Here is a 17,089-nt window from a genome sequence, read left to right as displayed (position 1 = left end):
TCTCTCCAGAACAGAGCTCAGAGGTCTGGGCACTCAGGAGCTGCCAGCCTCTGCTGTAATCCTGGGATTTATCTGATGTCAGTGCCTGGCTGTGGTCATCCTGTCTGTGGAGGAAGCCTTGTTAGACCATCCAAGTCCTGGAGAAGGCTTTTAAACCAAGAACCACCGGGTCCCTCTCAGGGAGGTGGAAGCTGCTGGTTCATAATTAAGCATTACACATTTTTCAGCTTTGCCTCTTCATGACTGGTGGGGGGAATTGCATTTTTACCTTCTCGAACCCCATGGGCCTCCACAGATGACAGAGTAGGTGAACTCAGGGCAGAAAGACAACAAGTTCCTTCCCTGTGCCAGGTGAGTTCCTCTGCTCACAGAGGTGCAAAACCATCATGGACAAGGCAGCAGCCACACGGAGCATCCCTGGCTGCCGCGGTGCCCCAGCTGCGAGCCCTCAGCAGCACAGTGGCTGCACCCCCTGCTCTGGCAGTGACTTTTGCTGTGCTGTGGCATGGGAGCTCTGTGCTCAGTGTGCTCTCTCCTGCAGTGCTCCTCGACGTGCGGCAAGGGGCTGCAGTCGCGCGTGGTGCAGTGCATGCACAAAGTGACCGGGCGCCACGGCAGCGAGTGCCCGGCGCTGGCCAAGCCCGCGGCCTACAGGCAGTGCCACCAGGAGGTCTGCAACGACAGGATCAACGTCAACACCATCACCTCGCCCAGGCTCGGTGAGTCGGGGGCCTGGGGGAAGGTGCCAGCTGCCCAGGGGGCTGCAGTGATTGTCCAGGGCCAGAAATCAGGAGAGGCTCAGCCAGACTCCAGCCTGAAGGTCTGGTGTGGGTAGGTCCTGTCTGAGCCCTGCTTCAGGCTGTGCCCAGGTGCAGAGCACCAGGAACTCACAAATGGTGGGTGATTGATTGGATTAACTGATTGATTGATCAATCACAGGTGAGTGAACTGGCAGGTCCATCTTTGTCCACCACAAACCCTTCCACACACTGCCTGTGCTGCAGTGAGTGTGAAGTAGGATCATTTATTCATTGTGTCCCAAGAAAATACGTGACCCTGACAGGTGCTTTGATGGATTGATTTGTCCAGAGGGGCAGGAGAGCATCCAGCCTCTTTCTGACCCTGTGGTTTCTGTCACTGTCCTCCTCCTCACCTTCCCTGCGTTCCTTGTGTCCCTGGCTGGGAAGAGAATATGGTGATAACCATCTGTCTCCTGAAACACCTAACAGTGTATTTAAGACATCACACTAGTTAAGAATGCCTCTGTTAATACAAATTTGTGGGGATCTCGTGATTTTCCACATTGGTTTATAAGGGGATAAAAATATAAATATACTAAATATATATTTTTCCAAACTTCAGCCCTGTGTGTTCCACCACAGCTCGAAGAACCAAGTTGGTTTCTTTACATTTCACACATAATCACCAGTAAGATGAAGCCAAATTAAGGCATTGGCTACACTGACCCAGCCTCATGAGTGCTTCCTGTCCCCTTTTGGTAGAAGAGGCTGGGTTGTAAACACAAAGAGGTTACCAGAAAGAGCAGCCTCCTCTGTCACAGCTGAGCTTAAAGCTGATCTTAGAGGCTAAGAAACCTCTAACACACATGAAAACACAGAGCTGCTAAATAATAGAGAACCATTTTCTAATGGTGCTGTCCAGTATTAAATAACGCTTAAACTTGGACTGGACTTAAAGCTTTTGAACTGAAATTGTTCCCCAAAGTTTACCAGATGTTTTAAGAGAAAATGGGGACTTTCATTCTTGCAAATGCACTCATGCTGAGGGGTTTCTATCCTCTTTTGGTATGAGAGTACTTCCCAGATATTTTAGCACTAAGAGCATAGTGGAAGAAAAACATTTCATTTGAGAAGTAAGCCCTGGATACACTGATGAGACAAAAAATCCATCCTAATTCACATTTTAGGACAAAGCAATAAAATGCTCATGTGTTTAGAAGACTGAGGAGGCTCAAGTCTCTGCTGAAAATAATCTGCAAGCAATTTGGGATGCTTTTGTTTCTAATCCAGGCTTGGAATCACCAGGGCCAGAAACAATGATATTAGTGGAAAGACATATCATTGTTTTGCTCTTTTTGCTTATAAACAATTCTAATTGGATTATCTTTAAACAGAATTTTCTGTTTTCTGCAATGGAAGCAATAAAAGAAAATAAGAAAAAAATTCTAGTAGTCTACAGACCCTATGCTGCCTTGTCCCTGCTTCAGAATGGTTTCTTGTCTTGGATAACATTTCCAAAAATATCTAAATGTGGAGTTCACCTCACCTGGCTTTTATGTCTGTGTCCAGCATCTCTTACTGATGACACATTCAGAGGGATTTATCGTGTCATTTCGTTCCTGTCTTCCTTCACAAACTATGAGGGACCTTGGACCTCTGAAATATTAATCCTGGCCTTGTTTGTGGCTTAGTTTCTATTATGTGAACTCTCCCATCTCAGATTCATAAGGTCTGTCTTGGGTGTTCTTGCCAGGTGTATGATTTATTCATCTCCATCCCATTGACTGCAGTGTGGAGTTCATGGCCTTAAATCTGGGCTGCATCTTTGGGTGTTTTGTTCATCCAGGCCTGTTTGCCTCTGAGACAAAACAGGTGCAACAGGAGGAGGTTTGCACCCCCCATTCATGTCAGGGAAGGAAGGAAGCACTTCCAAGAGCCCGATATTTTGGCAGAGAGAACCTCACCTGCTCTCCAGTGCCGGCAGCGAGCGTGGCCCTCCCTCCCCTCGGGCGCAGGGCTTTTGGTCACACCTGCAGTGCTGTTCCCTGGCTAATCTGGCAGTTTCTCCTTTCTTGTCTCCTCCCAAGCTGCCCTCACCTACAAGTGCACGGGGGACCAGTGGACAGTGTACTGCAGGGTGATCCGGGAGAAGAACCTGTGCCAGGACATGCGGTGGTACCAGCGCTGCTGCCAGACGTGCAGAGACTTTTATGCAAACAAGATGCAGCAGAAGAGTTAATGAACCTGTGCCACTCCTTAGAGTCTTCCAGCTGTTTGTATGTAAATCACAGACTAGTAGGTCTGAGTACTGGAACTTCATGAGTTGCTACAGCGCGGTGGATCCCAAAGCACAGCCAGTGAGACTTGAAACTAATCCTACAGACTGGATACCAAAGTCATCTGCTTATCCATCCACCTTAAAAAAAACCACACAGAAAGGGTCATCTCAAGGAGCCAATAATTTCTGAATATTTTGACATCCTCACATTTTTTGTTAAGGCTTTTTTAATATATTAAATCACCAGCCACTGGATGGCTTGCAACCATTAAAGAAAAGGACAAGAGTTGCAAAGTGATTAGATTGGATAAGGTTATGGGTACCTCCATGGAGGAAGGCCTCTAGCAAAATAATTCAGCAAAGGTAGAGACATTACTTAATCTTTTAATCTTGGCTTTTATCTTTTGTTTTCAAATCCCAGCAGTTATCCCACTGCAGAGTGGGCTTGGAGAGACATGCATAAATGAAAGGTTTAGTTAAAGAGAGGATTTTCTGTAAAAGAGGATTTTTTTTTTTTGTGAAAACTGATAGCAGAGGATGGACATCTCTGAATTTCCTATAGAAAACTCAGTACAATTATATACAACATTCCAAGTCATATTTTTAGAGCCACTAATAGGGGGTGCTTTTCCTTCTAATTTTAAAAAACAATCCTCTTTATGTTTTCCCCAGAATTAATAGAGTTTCTTTTATGAAACCTAATTTTTCTCTGAGCTTAATGAAATGGAAGCTTATTAACAGCCATAGATAGTTACTTTTAAACAAGAACCATTTACATGAGATGGGAGAAGCCAGAAATCATTTCATCCAGTAGAGCTCACTGAGGGATTGCTTGGCCTAAGCTCTCTCCAGTTTTTAGAAGTCAATCAGATAATGAGACTGTTGGTTCTTATAAGAGGACTGTGAAACTGGAGAGGGTTGGAACAGAAACTGAATTTGGAACAATCTTTATGAAAAGGATGTAGTGGGGAGCAGAGCAGGTGTTTTCTATCTCTGGGCTCTTTTACACAGCTGAGGTTATGTAGCTTTTGGAGTAACCAGAAGTAGCCAGGGACACAAGACATTCAAACTGTAACCTGGAGCTTGTGGGAAGCCAAGGGCTCAGACTTCCACTGCTGTCTTTGAATGCTCCCTGTGTCACTTCTGTGGTGCTGCCAGGTTTGGTGCTGTCAGAGCACTTGCAGGTGCTGCACACACAATACCCTCTGCCATGTCTCTGCACTTTAAACCAGACTCCTCTCTGTGATGTGAGACTTGAAACAGGAGCTCTGCCCAGAGCAGGGCTTGTCCCCTCCCTTGTCACACTCATCAGTGTCTCCCTGTCACATCTTGCTCCAACAAGGCTCATTCCCTTGCCAGGGCCCAAGGCTGTGGTTGAGTTTCAGCCCCCTCCTCGTGACAGGAACAGAGCCCTCTGGATAATTGCAGCTTTGTGCTCTCTCTAGAGCTGCGTGGGACTGTTTGACTCCTTGGAGCTGAGCACAGAACCAAGCCCAGCTGCTCCCCCAGCCCCTGGGCCAGGCTGGCTTGCAGCTCTCACCTGGCCCCAGGTTGTCTTTGTTGCTGTTGTCTCTTTTTGTCAATGCAAGGAAGGATAAAGACTCTTGGCACCTAACATGTCTTTAAAGCAATTTTTGCTTAGTACCATTCTTTCCATATCCAGGACCTCACTGGAATAACCTATTAGCATTTTAATAAGGGCTAACTTTTTCAAGCACAGGGAGATAATGTTCATCAACAGACCCTGTGTGTGCTTCACATTTACATCTGTGCTTGTGAGTGTGCAAATGAGTGTGTGTGCACCAGGGCTGGCCTGATGCACAAGGGCACATTTGCACACCTTTTTTCCTCAAGTGCCTGTCTCAAACAGATCTGCTTTCCAATGCCTCAGATGATTTTCTCTATCAGGGAAATGATTCCAGCTTGGTTTTTGTTATACTGGATTTTTTTTTTTTTTTTTTTTTTTTTTGCAATTTATAATCGGGATTAGACCTCCTTTTTCTGTTATTACCCCCCTGTTGCCCAGCAGGGAGGTTGTGTAAGTACTTAAGAAGTAATCAAGGGAAAATTGCTGGCAGGGGTGACAGGGAAGATTTGGACAATACCAGGTGATACTCAATAAGGCAAATTAACACGTAGAAGAACTGCTGATGAGACAGTTCCAAGAAATCAGACAGAGCCCAGAGGACCTGGTTTATGTTCTTAATTCAGAGTGGTGTTTCCCCCTTAGCCTGCAGTGACACCAGGACTGTCCTTGCTGCCCCCACAGCCACCCCCGAGTCCCCTGACACCCCTCATTCCATTTGGGATTTGCTTTTTTTCTTCTCACGGGCAACATTTTCTCTGTTACCTTGGCAGAATTGTGTGAATTATCATTGCTGGGAATCAAAGGTGCTTCTCCACAGCAGGAACGTTTTCCTTCTGGTGCTGATCTGTGACCCTCTCTAGGCAAAAGGTAGGACATAGGAGAGGAAGGGTTTTAGGTTTTGTGGTTTTTAGTAATAATTTACTACTGGCCACTGGCCAGGACAGGGTGCTGGGCTGGTTAGACTTCTGGCCTCACCCAGCCTGCTGGGTTCTGAACCCAACAGACACTTAGGTCCAAATTCTGGGTCCTACCTCAAGAAACAGGAATTTACAAGGAGTTTTTTCAACTGTATGAGCACTCAGAAAAAATCACCTCACTTGCTTTCACAGATTAGCATGCATCAACCTTTTATTTTTTATAATCAAACCTCCCCAACATTTTTAAGAACTGATGGCACAACACAGCTCAATTTTATTCAGTTCTCTTACTTCACATGGTGACAACCACCCCATCACATAACAGCCAGAAAACTAATAACAAAAAAAAAAAATCTAATTCTGTCCAATATTCCTGCACTTCTGCTTTTTATCACTTTATAGGAGCTTTACAATAAAGTCACAACTATGCTCTGCCCTCAGTTCCCACATTCTGGTGAAAAGAAAAGCTGTTTGTTTCAGTGTATCTACAACAATACTTTTCTTAGTTGTTCATAAGCAATTGATGCTCTTTTGATTACAGTGGTGGTATTTTCATATTGTAAACAATACTCTGTACTGTTACTAAAGTACTGTACATTTCTAGTTGCACAATTGTGTTATTGAGTGTAGATTCTCACTATCTCATGTATGGTGCTATTTTTTGTCAGTGGAAAAGAATCTTAGCAGTCGATTATTGCTTGATATTTTATTATAATACAGGGATATATTCTCCATGGCAATAATATCATTTAAGTTTTCTCATTACAGAGTGAAATGTATATATTTTTCCATTAGCTAATTTGCATATGTACTGTATCCATGGTAATTTTCTTCTTGGTGCTGGTTATAAATAGAAAAAGATAAAAAACAGTCAAATTTAAAGGAACCAGTTGTAAATTAAAGCCAAAAAAAAAAAAAGGGGGGGGGATCATTCCATTTTTAACAAATTGAATATTTTGAATAATAAATTTTATTTTTTCCATAACAACTTTAAGGTTTCTGAACTTGAAACAAAAATACAAAGCAAACCCAAAGCATGAAAATTAAGAGAAATGAGTGAAGCTGTAAATGATACATTATGCATCTGTGTAATACTGGACTGAGACTGGGATTTGGTTAAATCCAAGCCAACTGTTTAATTGCTGTGGTCGGTGTAAAAGTCATTTGGCAGTAAAATTCTGTCACCTCAGAGTTCTCAGTGTGCTAACAAACCAAGAAATGATGGGTCTTGTCCTGGTCAGGTTGCAAAATAAAGCATGGGGATGTTAACAGCTGAATGATGCCTTGCCAGGTCTGTGGTCAGGGACACAAAGTAGAAGATTCCTGTCTGGGAAGAGCATGCCAGGCTGTGTTTGGGATATCTCTGTGTGTGCCTGGGCAGGCTGTGGGGAGGGGGAGCTTCTCCTTCTGAGAGTGCTTTTGGGGAAGGTTGTTCTTGCTGTGCCTGAGCTGGGAGGGAGCAGCAGCTCCACAGGCATCCCCTGACAATGAAGAGTGCTGAGCATGTGGAAATTTATATTGGAGCAAAACAATCCCATCCATTGGGAAGGTATCTGCATAACCTAGCTGCACTCTCCCCTGGTGTGAAATAAACAGAATTACTTCAGTGCCATGTGTTTTGGATGTCTTTGTTGTAGGCATTAGCCAGAATCTTTTGTACTGTTAGCTCCCCCCCAGCACAGTGAAGGTTGATTTTGCAGTCAGGTACACCTGTAGGGTCCTCTCCCAGCCTGCCTTACAAAGATGCCATCATCTGTATCCCACTCCAGCTCAATTCCTGCTAAAAGGGCACTTGGAGGTGGGAGCAGCGTCTTTCTAAAGCAGCCTCAAAAACCCAGGAATATGGTGGAGTGCTGGACTTGCCAGTGCTGGGTTGGACTTGATGATCTTAAAGGTCTTTTCCCACCCAAATGATTCTCTGATTTTATAGCAAACCAAAGCAGAGTTGGTGTGAGAGCCCTCCTCCCACAGGGATTTCCAGAAATGGAGTTTATACTTCAATAACAGAGCTCATTTGCTGATCTCACACGGGATTCATGGCACAACACCGAGGGGCTTCCAGGGCAGCCTTGGGAGATCCAGCCCAGCTGCCACCCTGCACAGGACACAGCAACACTGCAGAAACTCCATCCAAGTGGTGCTGTACATTAACACATCATCATGTTTGTGTCGTGCCTGCAGTCAACATCTGATTGCAATTGTTGACCTGTTTGAACAATAAAACCTAGCTCTAAGCCTGGGGAAGCCAAAGGGCTTTGCATTAAGCAGGGCTATGGCAGTGGGTGGGAGGGGTGTAAGGAATGCTGTCATACATTTGGCTTGAAATGTTCCTGGTATGTGCCAATATCTCTCCTATAAATCCAGTAGGATTATATACTTACTTTGCCTATTTTACATGTAGCCGTTTGCTGTTTTTCTCTAATTCCTAATCCCCATTTCTACCCAAACCATTGCCCTTCCCTGTGAGCTCAGTTGTTTTTTTTATTTAAGATGCCTCAGCCAAGGTCAGATGAGGTGGGGTCAGATGGCTCTGGTGCTGTGGCACAGAAGGATCAGGAGGAAAGTAAAATCTCCACTCCTTGGAGTTGCCTCCACCAACTCCACCTGCTCCCCTCACTCTCTTGGTGTCCACAGCAGCCTCAGCTGTCTCTTTCAGCAAGCTGGCAGCACCCTGCTTGCTCTGGAAGGAATTTTTCTTCCAAAATGTGGCACACTTTATCCCCACATCAGCCCTATGTTCACAGAGTACCACTGAGGACTTTGCTCTCTGGTAGAGTGAAAACCAAATCTTCCTTTGTGCTTTCCTCGACACCACATGGAGCATTTCCATGGGGGAAAGGGATGTTTTCTTCTTGCTGGAGAGTGTCAGTGCAAACACCAGTGTGCTGTGGAGTTCCAGGCAGAGAAGATATGCTCACATTCCATGCATTCACACTTCTGATGTTGTCAGGGATGGGATGCTGCTCTCCATGTGATCTGGGATGGAGGAAAACATTCATTTTTCACCTGGAGAGCACTGGCAGCTCACCAGTCTGCAGAGCTGCCTCCACCACCCCACAAACCACCAGCTGCTGAAGGACCACTGACAGCTTTCTGGAAGGTCACTGCACTCTACAGCATCACTGGAGCCTTTCTGGAAACAGGGAGTGAAAGTACTTGGACTGCTGAGGGACTGGTGAAAAAAGGGAATCCTCTTACAGAGTCTTTCATGTTGCACCAAGATCAGTGCAGCCTCTCCTGCAAAACCAGACAAGCCATTCTTGGGTTGGACTTTTTAAATTTTCTTAGAAAAGACATTATTTGAATGTTTTTCAGTTTCCATTTCTTTCCCCAGCTCTGCACTTTTTCCCTTGATTTTGTCTCTGATGACAAAAGGACCCAACCAGACTGCAGCTTTGTTTAGTACCAAACTTCCCTCCTGAGATGATCACACAAGAAGTCTTTTATCACTCTGGGGGCTCTGAGCCAGAGCTGCTTGTGGTGGAAGTGGCTGGGACTGTAACCCCAGGGATGAGAATCAAGCTTGGGCTGTCAGCAAGGGGACCTGCAGCAGTTCCCTGCCAGGACACATCAGAACTCCTGAGCCTGCTTCCTCCAGTGCTGCTCCCATTCAGGAAAAGGTATGAAATCCACATCTAGACTGAATTTAAAGATTAGGTGTTGTTTAAAACAGAAATCCTGTCCAGAATCATGGTCTGACTCCATAGAAAATTACTATAAACGAAACCTCCCCTGCTCCCCACTGCTCAATAACATTTGGTTTTCTCACAGAGCTGGTGCCACCTGTGCTGGCTTCAGCACTGTCAGCTCTGTTCCCTGCCTGGGTTTGTGTTGAGGAAGAAGGGCCCTGCTGGAATTCTGCTCTCCTCAGGCACCATTACCCTGGAGCTGCTCTCATTCGTGGGTTCTTCCCCCCATCACATCACTGGCCACCAATGCATGAGGAGGGGACAGTGACACAGCCCAAGAAGTGCTGTCAGCCACATTTCCCAGAGGGTAAGGAAGATTTTGTCTTTTCTTTCTTCTTTTTTTTTTTTTTCATAACCATGTTTTGCTGAAGAAACAGTTTTAAATGGGGAAAAGGAAAACCACATTATTGTGTAAGCAAGAGGGAAAAGAGCTTTCTGTGGATATTCATGTGCCATTCTCCTGAAACAACAACTGTCTGCCTGTGGTGTGGCTGCCTGAGTGTTCAGCACGGGTGGTTTTGCAGCAGCTGTGTGCACAGAACCTCCCATCACAAGCTCTGTTCTCTGGCTGTCTCCATGGCTCAGTTTATTTGTGTGCAAGGCTGCTGAGAGGTTATCGAGGCTTCCCATCAGCTGTACAAACTCACAGCAGCACCAGCTCTGCGTGTGTCCCTTTCTGAGAGTTACACTTTGGGGTTAATCAGCTCTTGGGCAGCTCCTAGCAAAGATCTGGTCCTTCTGCTCTGGCTCTCCAGAGAAGTTGCTGCCTGTGCTTATGCCACAAGCTATGGGGGATCTGATGCCATATGTATAAGAAAGAAAAAACTTATTTGTTTTCAGCCTCCCCATAGAATGGTTCTAAAAGCAGAAGTATCCTTCATTATGGGGGAAAAAAAAGATAAAATTGACAAAAACACCCTCATATTTGTCAAAATTTTTGTAGATGTTTTTCAGGGTATCACTAAATCTTGCCAGGCACCTCCCTTTCCTCCCCTGCCTTCCCCAAATGCTTCCATTTTTGGCTAAAAAATCCCAAGTTTTGGATTTTTGGACCAACAATGTCAGCCAAAACCTAGGCTCTCTTCTCTTAATTTTTCCACTTAATTTTTCAACTATCTTCTGGCAAAGCAGAAGCACTGTTTTGATGGAAAGTTTTTCAACCAGCTCTGCTCATTAATTTCTGCCAGCAATCACAGAACAGTGCATCTTGCAGGAGAGGAGAGTGTCTGAAGGGCCCAGTGTGAGGCAGGAATGAGTAACTCTCCTCTCCCAGCTCTGTGCCCCAGCCAGCTCCCTGCTTCTAATGAGAGACATCTTTCTAGAGAGGTTTCCAGCCTAAATCTCTCTTGGCAAGTCAGCTCAGAAATTCAGGTACTTTGCCAGGTTAGAGGAAGATGTGGGTGGGCATAGAAGGATCTCCTGTGAGCAAAAGACCCCGGGACTCTGAGGAGCCACATTGTCCATCTCTTATCTGCTTGGACTCATTTTGGACTCCTCCAGGCAAGCAGCAGTTGGCAGGGAAGGGTGGGGAGGTGGGGCTGCTCCAGCTCCCTTCAAGGAGAGTTGCAGTGTGCTTCAATGGTGATGTTCAGGTACTCCAGCAGCTGAGCCAGGCACAGCCATGAGCTGTCTGCATGGAACCCTGAGATCTGCAGGGACAAGATCCTAAAGTGGCTGCTGGGCTGAAATGACACCAGTACATCCCTGCTGTGTGTCTGTTACCCATCTGTCCACGAGGAAGGGATTTTTTATGCTGAGCTCAAGAGAAGCCCAGCTCCTCTCATTTTTGGGTTCCTGTGATGACAGGAACCTGGGAGGCAAAGAAGGAGGATGTTCTTACAGAGTAGCCAAATTTCTCAGTGTTTGGCCTCAGCAGCCAAAGGAGCATCTGCCCACTGGCTGCATGGACAGTCTCCTCAGGGAAAAGCCATCAATCCACAGTCCCTGACATTTGCAAAGTGCTCTGAGATCTTTCAGTGAAAGACCTTTTAGATGTGCAAAAGTTTATAGCCCTTTTCTGACCATGGCTGATTTTAGAGGGTTAACTTAGGAACAGGAAATACAGTGACTAAAGGAAAGCCATTAATATTAAATTCTACCCTTTGCCAGATTGTCCTGTGTTATCTTTGCTCTTTCATGAAATATTTTCCAGTTTTCCTTGCAGGGCATTCCTTACAGGGGCAGCAGCTAAGGAGCTGTAACTTGGCACATCTCCACCTGCTTTTCTGTAGCAGTGCACATTTGTGCTCTGGGATTTGAAGAATTTCCTTTGCCTCTAGAATTGATATGCAAACAGTCAGCTGTACAGACATCAATCTGTCCAGTAGACATGCCGTGTGACCTAAGGAATAATACAGGTGGTCAGCACCATGCTGGTGACTCCTGAATTTCTGGAGCAAGCAGAATCATTTTCCTACATCAAGAAGATGGGAGGTCCTGTATACACCCTCGAGTCATCTGCTGTGCTTGACTGATCACAAAACACCCACCAAGATTTCCCTAACAAAGTCCTTCATTTCTGCCAAGGAAAGCAAAGATTTTCAGGAAATGAGAGATGTGACCTTGCCACCTCACAAACAGCTCGGGGGTCTCAAGATGCTCATCTCAGCAGAGGGATGCTCGTGCCAGAGCACACGTAGAGCCCTGTGTGGTCAGTGCACAGCTCTTCCAGCAACCCTTCCTTCATCAGATCTGTTGTGGTAAAAACAAAGTGGGCAAACTTGGTCTTCTCCTGCCTGTTTGCTGTGCTGCTGTAAGTTCCACTGTGTTCAGGTGCCACTGTGTGAGCAAGGGTGGAATGAGGGATGTTAAGACTGGGAGAGATGAATGTTGATAGTTGAATAAACCAGCTCAAACCACTTCCCCCACTCGTGATTTCATCACAGCCAAAAGCTGTGCTTGAGCTGCTGGACACCCTCTGGGCACCTAAAGCCTAAGGGGAAATTTTAAGAAAGAAATAGCTTCAGAGAGCCCCATAATTCTAAGCAAGTTGTTCTTTCGGATAGTCATAATTTCATTTCTTATTGATACTTCTCAGGCTGCAAGGAGAGCCATTCTCCTGCTGCTGGAGGCTCTAGCTGCAGACACAGCCTTGGAAGGGAAGCTTTGCTCTCATGGCTACGGCAGAGGAATGGGAAGCACGAGATCTGGCATGAAGTGCTGCTCCCATTGAAGCCAGTGGGATGTTTGCCATTGGCTTCAGGGGAAGCCAAGATTTCAGTCTGCAGCCAGATTTGCTGGTGTGCTGTTCTATCCTGAGAGCAGGAGCAGAGAGGGTTCTTGGTTTCCTGATAAAGCTCTTGCTGCCACGGCTCCTCTGCTGCCTTCTCACCTCACACTGGCCCCTCCTTGCTTTCAAATCTTAGGTCTCTTTCCAATCCTTGATGAAGAGACTGGTGCATGGTTTGTGCCTGTGGTATTGTCCCATGATTGCAGCTCTTGGACTGGGGGTTGTGGACAGTGCTAGAGAGGGGCATGAGGCAATTAAAGCAACAGGACAGGCTGGGGGAAGAGACTTAAATGAAGTAACACATATGGGATTTGCTGCAGGTCAATAACTGTGCCTTCTTCTCCAGGCAGCAACTTGGATCAGCTCTAGAATTAACTCTGAGTGGTTCAGGAGAGCCTGGAGAGATTGTAAAGGTGCTCCAAGGTGGGTTTCCCTGCTTCACATCTTCACACCAGCATGGACTGATGGGAACTTTGATAGTTTAATCAGCCTTTTTCCTCATCTCCCTCTTTCAGGGTTAGGTGGGAGCCAAATTTTGTTAGTGATGAGCTGTGGTGCAGGTACTCATGAGCCTGTTAGTGAACCTTTCCCAAATTACACCGATCCCCCTGCCAACCCAAAGGCTGTTGTGCTGCTGTAGTGACACAGGTGTTAATCAGTGCATTATCTAGAGCTCCACAGTGTCTGCACACCCAGCACCCATGTTTGGGCAGGGTTGGTGCCCTCCTCTCAAAAGCAGCTGAAGGAAGGGATCACAGAGTTGATCAAGATTCTACCAAGCAGCCCCAGTTTGGCCTGTATAGGTCCAAGCTGTTTTTATTTGAGTGGACACTTGGTGGAGCCTCTGTATGCCAAGGAAAAGAAATGTTGCAAATAATTCTTGCTCTTTATTTTTATTTCTCCCCAATCAGGACGGCTCTCTCTGTTCATCGTGTGGGATTGGTCTCTGCTGCCCCTTTCAGGGAACATCTGTAAGCACATCACATCTGTAATAAAAAAGGCAGGAAGGTTTATCTGCTGGACAAAGAAGTTGTCCTGAATTTCCTCACCTCTCCAAATGCCTCATGTTTGACAGCTTCTGCTCCTGGCCAGCCACAGCTTGTGTTCTCTGGCCACCTGGGACCTGATCTCCTTCTTCTGACATTTCCACAGAGAGCAGCTGCTGGGAGAGACTTGCTGGTGAGTTGAAACCATGGTGATGTATTTTGTCTCCACAAACAAGGAGTTTCAAATGTAGGAGTTTAAAGCTGAGATAATGATCATATAGAGATCAATAGCTAAGAATTTTGTTGTGATTTTCTCCAGAAAGTTGAATCAAAGCTACCCAGAAGTTCAGCTCTGGTGCAGGAGCGCACCCCAGTGTTACCTCTCTAGGCACAAAGATTTTTACAGGCAAAAATACTCTTTGTTCTAATAATAAATGGGGAAGAACAGGGAGGAAAGCAAAGAAAAACTCAAACAATGCCATATTCTCTGCTGACTGCTTGGCTTAGCTCTGCAGCACAATTTCCCATCTCTCCTCCACATCATTCTGAGATTTCTTCCCCAAAAGGGTCTTATCAGTAGGTAAGTGGCTGCCTCTGAGCCAACTCTTTTCTTCTGGTTCAGTGGCTGGCACGATGTTTGCATGAACTCTAAACCATCAACTTGTTGCTTGCTGATTTTCTTTGCTGATATGATCCCCACCAGCTCTTACATTTCCTAGGGCAAGCACAATCAAGCACAATCAAACAAGGCTAATCAGAATAAACAGAATTAGTGCTCATTCTTTCTTAACAACATGCCTGTAGGGGTTTTTGTCTCCCTTAGCAAATTCAATCCAGCTCCTTTCTCTCATGTTAATTCACAGTAGCTGCTTCCACGGGCTCTGGGTTACAGGTAACAATGAGAGGAGAGGATTGTGCTTTGCTTTGAGCAAGAGCTCAGCATTTGTTTGGTTCTGCATTTTAAGGAATGGGGTGAGGTGGGGGTTACTTGATCCATTTCCCACTGATTCTCTGTGGTATTCCCTCTGCTGCTAGTGATGTCCCACCTGGGAACATAAAAGATGACACTTTGCACCTTTCATCTGCTCATGTGTCCCTTTAATTCTTCTAATGGTTCCTCTTCTCTTTTTATTTTGTCTCACGTACAGGCTCTGATTCTAGCACTCCAAGCACAGCATCCTGGGATGGCTTTCCCAGGATTCTGGCAGATTTGAAGGCCAGGCATCATGGACAATATTGCTCCCATGCACCCACATCCCACATTGAGTGTGTTCTTGTGGGTGTGACCCTGAAACCAGCTTCTCATGGAGGACACCATGGTGAAACTCCCTTCTGGCACTTCAGGCCTTGGACCTGCAAAGTCTTCCCTGTGTGGTTGGTGTCTTTGACCATTCCCTGGGTCTGTTTCATGAAGAGAAAGAGCAGCATTTGGCCCTTGGCTTTTAGGAGAGTTTCCTAACACCAACCTCAAAACAAGTGGAAACACTTTCCTCCCCTTTCAGACCAAGACAAAGACTGAGGGTGAGGTTTTAAGGCTAATGAAGTTTTTGGTGTCCTTTTTTTTTTTTAATTTCTCTCAGCTGAGGACATCCCTGGCACTATGATAAAAGCCCCCACTGCCCACTGGGGCTCCTTGTGGTGAATGTGCTCCTGAGAGACACAAAGGTTTCCCCAGAAGCACATTCCCATTCCATGGCTCTAATTAGAGAAGATTTTCTGTGATTGTTGCTAACAATGTTCTTCCTTGCCTTTGGCTCAGCAGGAACCCGATTAGTGACTTCCCAGAGTCCTTGAAACCCAAGGGAATTAATTTGCCTTTCATTTTGTCCAAGCTGATACTTAGGGGAACAGCTGGGAATATTGTAAAGCAGCTTCTGGCAGTGAAGAATCCCAGCAAAGCACTTCCCAGAGCCCTGGTGTTGATGCTCAGTCTGCCCACCTGAAGCCAGCCCATGCAGGGAGCTGCAGCATTAACCAATGAATGACACAGCCCTGCTCCTCTTCCTTTTCCTTACAACAGCTGGATTTGGCCAGATGTGCTTTGGTGGTACCTGGTGACCACACCGTGTTTGTGTCACTTTGCTGCTGTTCACAGCTTTTTTCAGTGTTTATTGACAGCCAGACTCATCCTTCATTTCTTGATGGATGCTCATTCCAGCTTCCCGGGATCTGGGCTGTCCTGACATGCCAACATGTGCAGCCTTGGGTGAAGCAGTTCATTGCTGTGTAACTGAGGGAACCACTGTGCAATAGGAACCACAATAGCACTGCCTGCCTGGGGATTTTTAAGGCACTTTGAGCTCCTTGGAAGGACCAGGGTAGGTGCACACCTCTTCTGTTACTCTGTGGTTAAAGGCTGGCTGAGATGATGGTTTGAATAGAAAACAGCAGCCAACAGAGTAGCTCACACATCCCTAGAGATGATCACTCCATGGTTTGGGGCACTTTCAGAGGCTACTTCACTTCCCAGGTATAGGAAAGGCTGAGCCAGTTTGGGGCTGGGACACCTCTGCAGGGCTGTGTTCAGGACACAGGAATTCCACCAGAGCCATGCTTAGCCTTAGCTTTTGCTGTAACAATTACAAGTGATAAAATACCAGTTTTCTCAATTTGCCTTCCCACAAGTTGGTTTAAAGGGAATGAAGGCAGATCCTGCTATAGCTTAGTGCATTACAAGCCAACTCAAATGACTCCCCACTGTCTTTTCATCTCCATGAGACTTTTAATGCCCTAAGTCTTTGCATGTCCTGGCACACAGCCCAATTGAAGCATGAGCTCCAACAGAAGTTTTACATTTAAAGCTGTTCTTTTGGCTTCATAAATTTGCAGATTGAGGCTGAGAGAAGCAATTCAGCTGTTTACTTGCAGATCTCCACCAGCCCTGCTGTGCTCTTGCCCTTGCCTCGGTCAGAGTTGTGTTAACAGCATTTTCCAATTAAAGTAGCAGCCTCAGTTACAGAAAATGCTTTTCCTATCTGGGAATGTATCTGATTTTACTCTTTTTAAATTACTTATGGAGCACAGGGTGTTTTGTTTCCCACCCCTTATTATAATTAATCCATCATCATTTCTGGTGACAAGGTTGGCTTTTGTTGAATTTTTTATTTCTTGCCATTTCCATCAGCTTGTGCCAATACCACTCAGACTCCACATTACTGATGATGGGGAGACTGATGTGAGCAATCAGGCAAATATCAAGTGGATGAGCAATTCCTGAATTTCTGCTCACTCAGAGCAGGAAAAATGACAGCTATTCTGGAGATAGCCCAGCCAGAAAATCTTAGAGCCATACTGTGTAAATTGTGGCCACTTCCCTGACTGAAATAGTTCTGCTCTGAAAACTTGGTTTTCAAGACCTCCACAGCCAAGACAAAAGCTTCTTCCTGTTACCTGAAAATTCCAAGTCTCCAAGAGAATCAATGGTAGCAGTTGAAACCTCCATCTTTCTTCACAGTGATGAGGTAAGAGCTTCTTTTTTGCCCTTCACCTCACTGAAAGGGATGTGCTGGGCCCCATCCTGCCTTGGTGCAACAAGCTCAGCAAGGCTTGTCCTGTGGGATGCAGTGGGATCTGACTCTGGGATTTTCACTCCAGCCTGTTTTCCATAGTGGACCACATTGTGACTGTCTTCTGGCTGAATATGCTTTGAACATGAGCATGGC

At 45.8% G+C, this 17,089-nt stretch overlaps 1 protein-coding gene across 3 annotated transcripts in view; it reads left to right on the top strand.

Annotated features, from left to right (window-relative positions):
* Window positions 1-7,129, top strand: part of ADAMTS17 (ADAM metallopeptidase with thrombospondin type 1 motif 17) — a 165,392-nt gene extending 158,263 nt beyond the window's left edge. For all 3 annotated transcript variants that reach the window (XM_085588932.1, XM_021552577.4, XM_085588933.1), the window contains 2 exons: window positions 542-719; window positions 2,828-7,129. In XM_085588932.1, coding sequence (XP_085445058.1) covers window positions 542-719; window positions 2,828-2,979 — 330 coding nt within the window. In that variant the 3' untranslated portion in view covers window positions 2,980-7,129. The remainder of the gene's footprint in view (window positions 1-541; window positions 720-2,827) is intronic.
* Window positions 7,130-17,089: the final 9,960 nt, after the last annotated feature.

Source organism: Lonchura striata, chromosome 10 (genome assembly GCF_050655825.1).
Source record: "Lonchura striata isolate lonStrDom1 chromosome 10, ASM5065582v1, whole genome shotgun sequence".
Lineage (NCBI taxonomy): Eukaryota > Metazoa > Chordata > Aves > Passeriformes > Estrildidae > Lonchura > Lonchura striata.
Note: the sequence above shows the minus strand (reverse complement) of the source record. Positions and strands in the feature narration are given on the sequence as shown.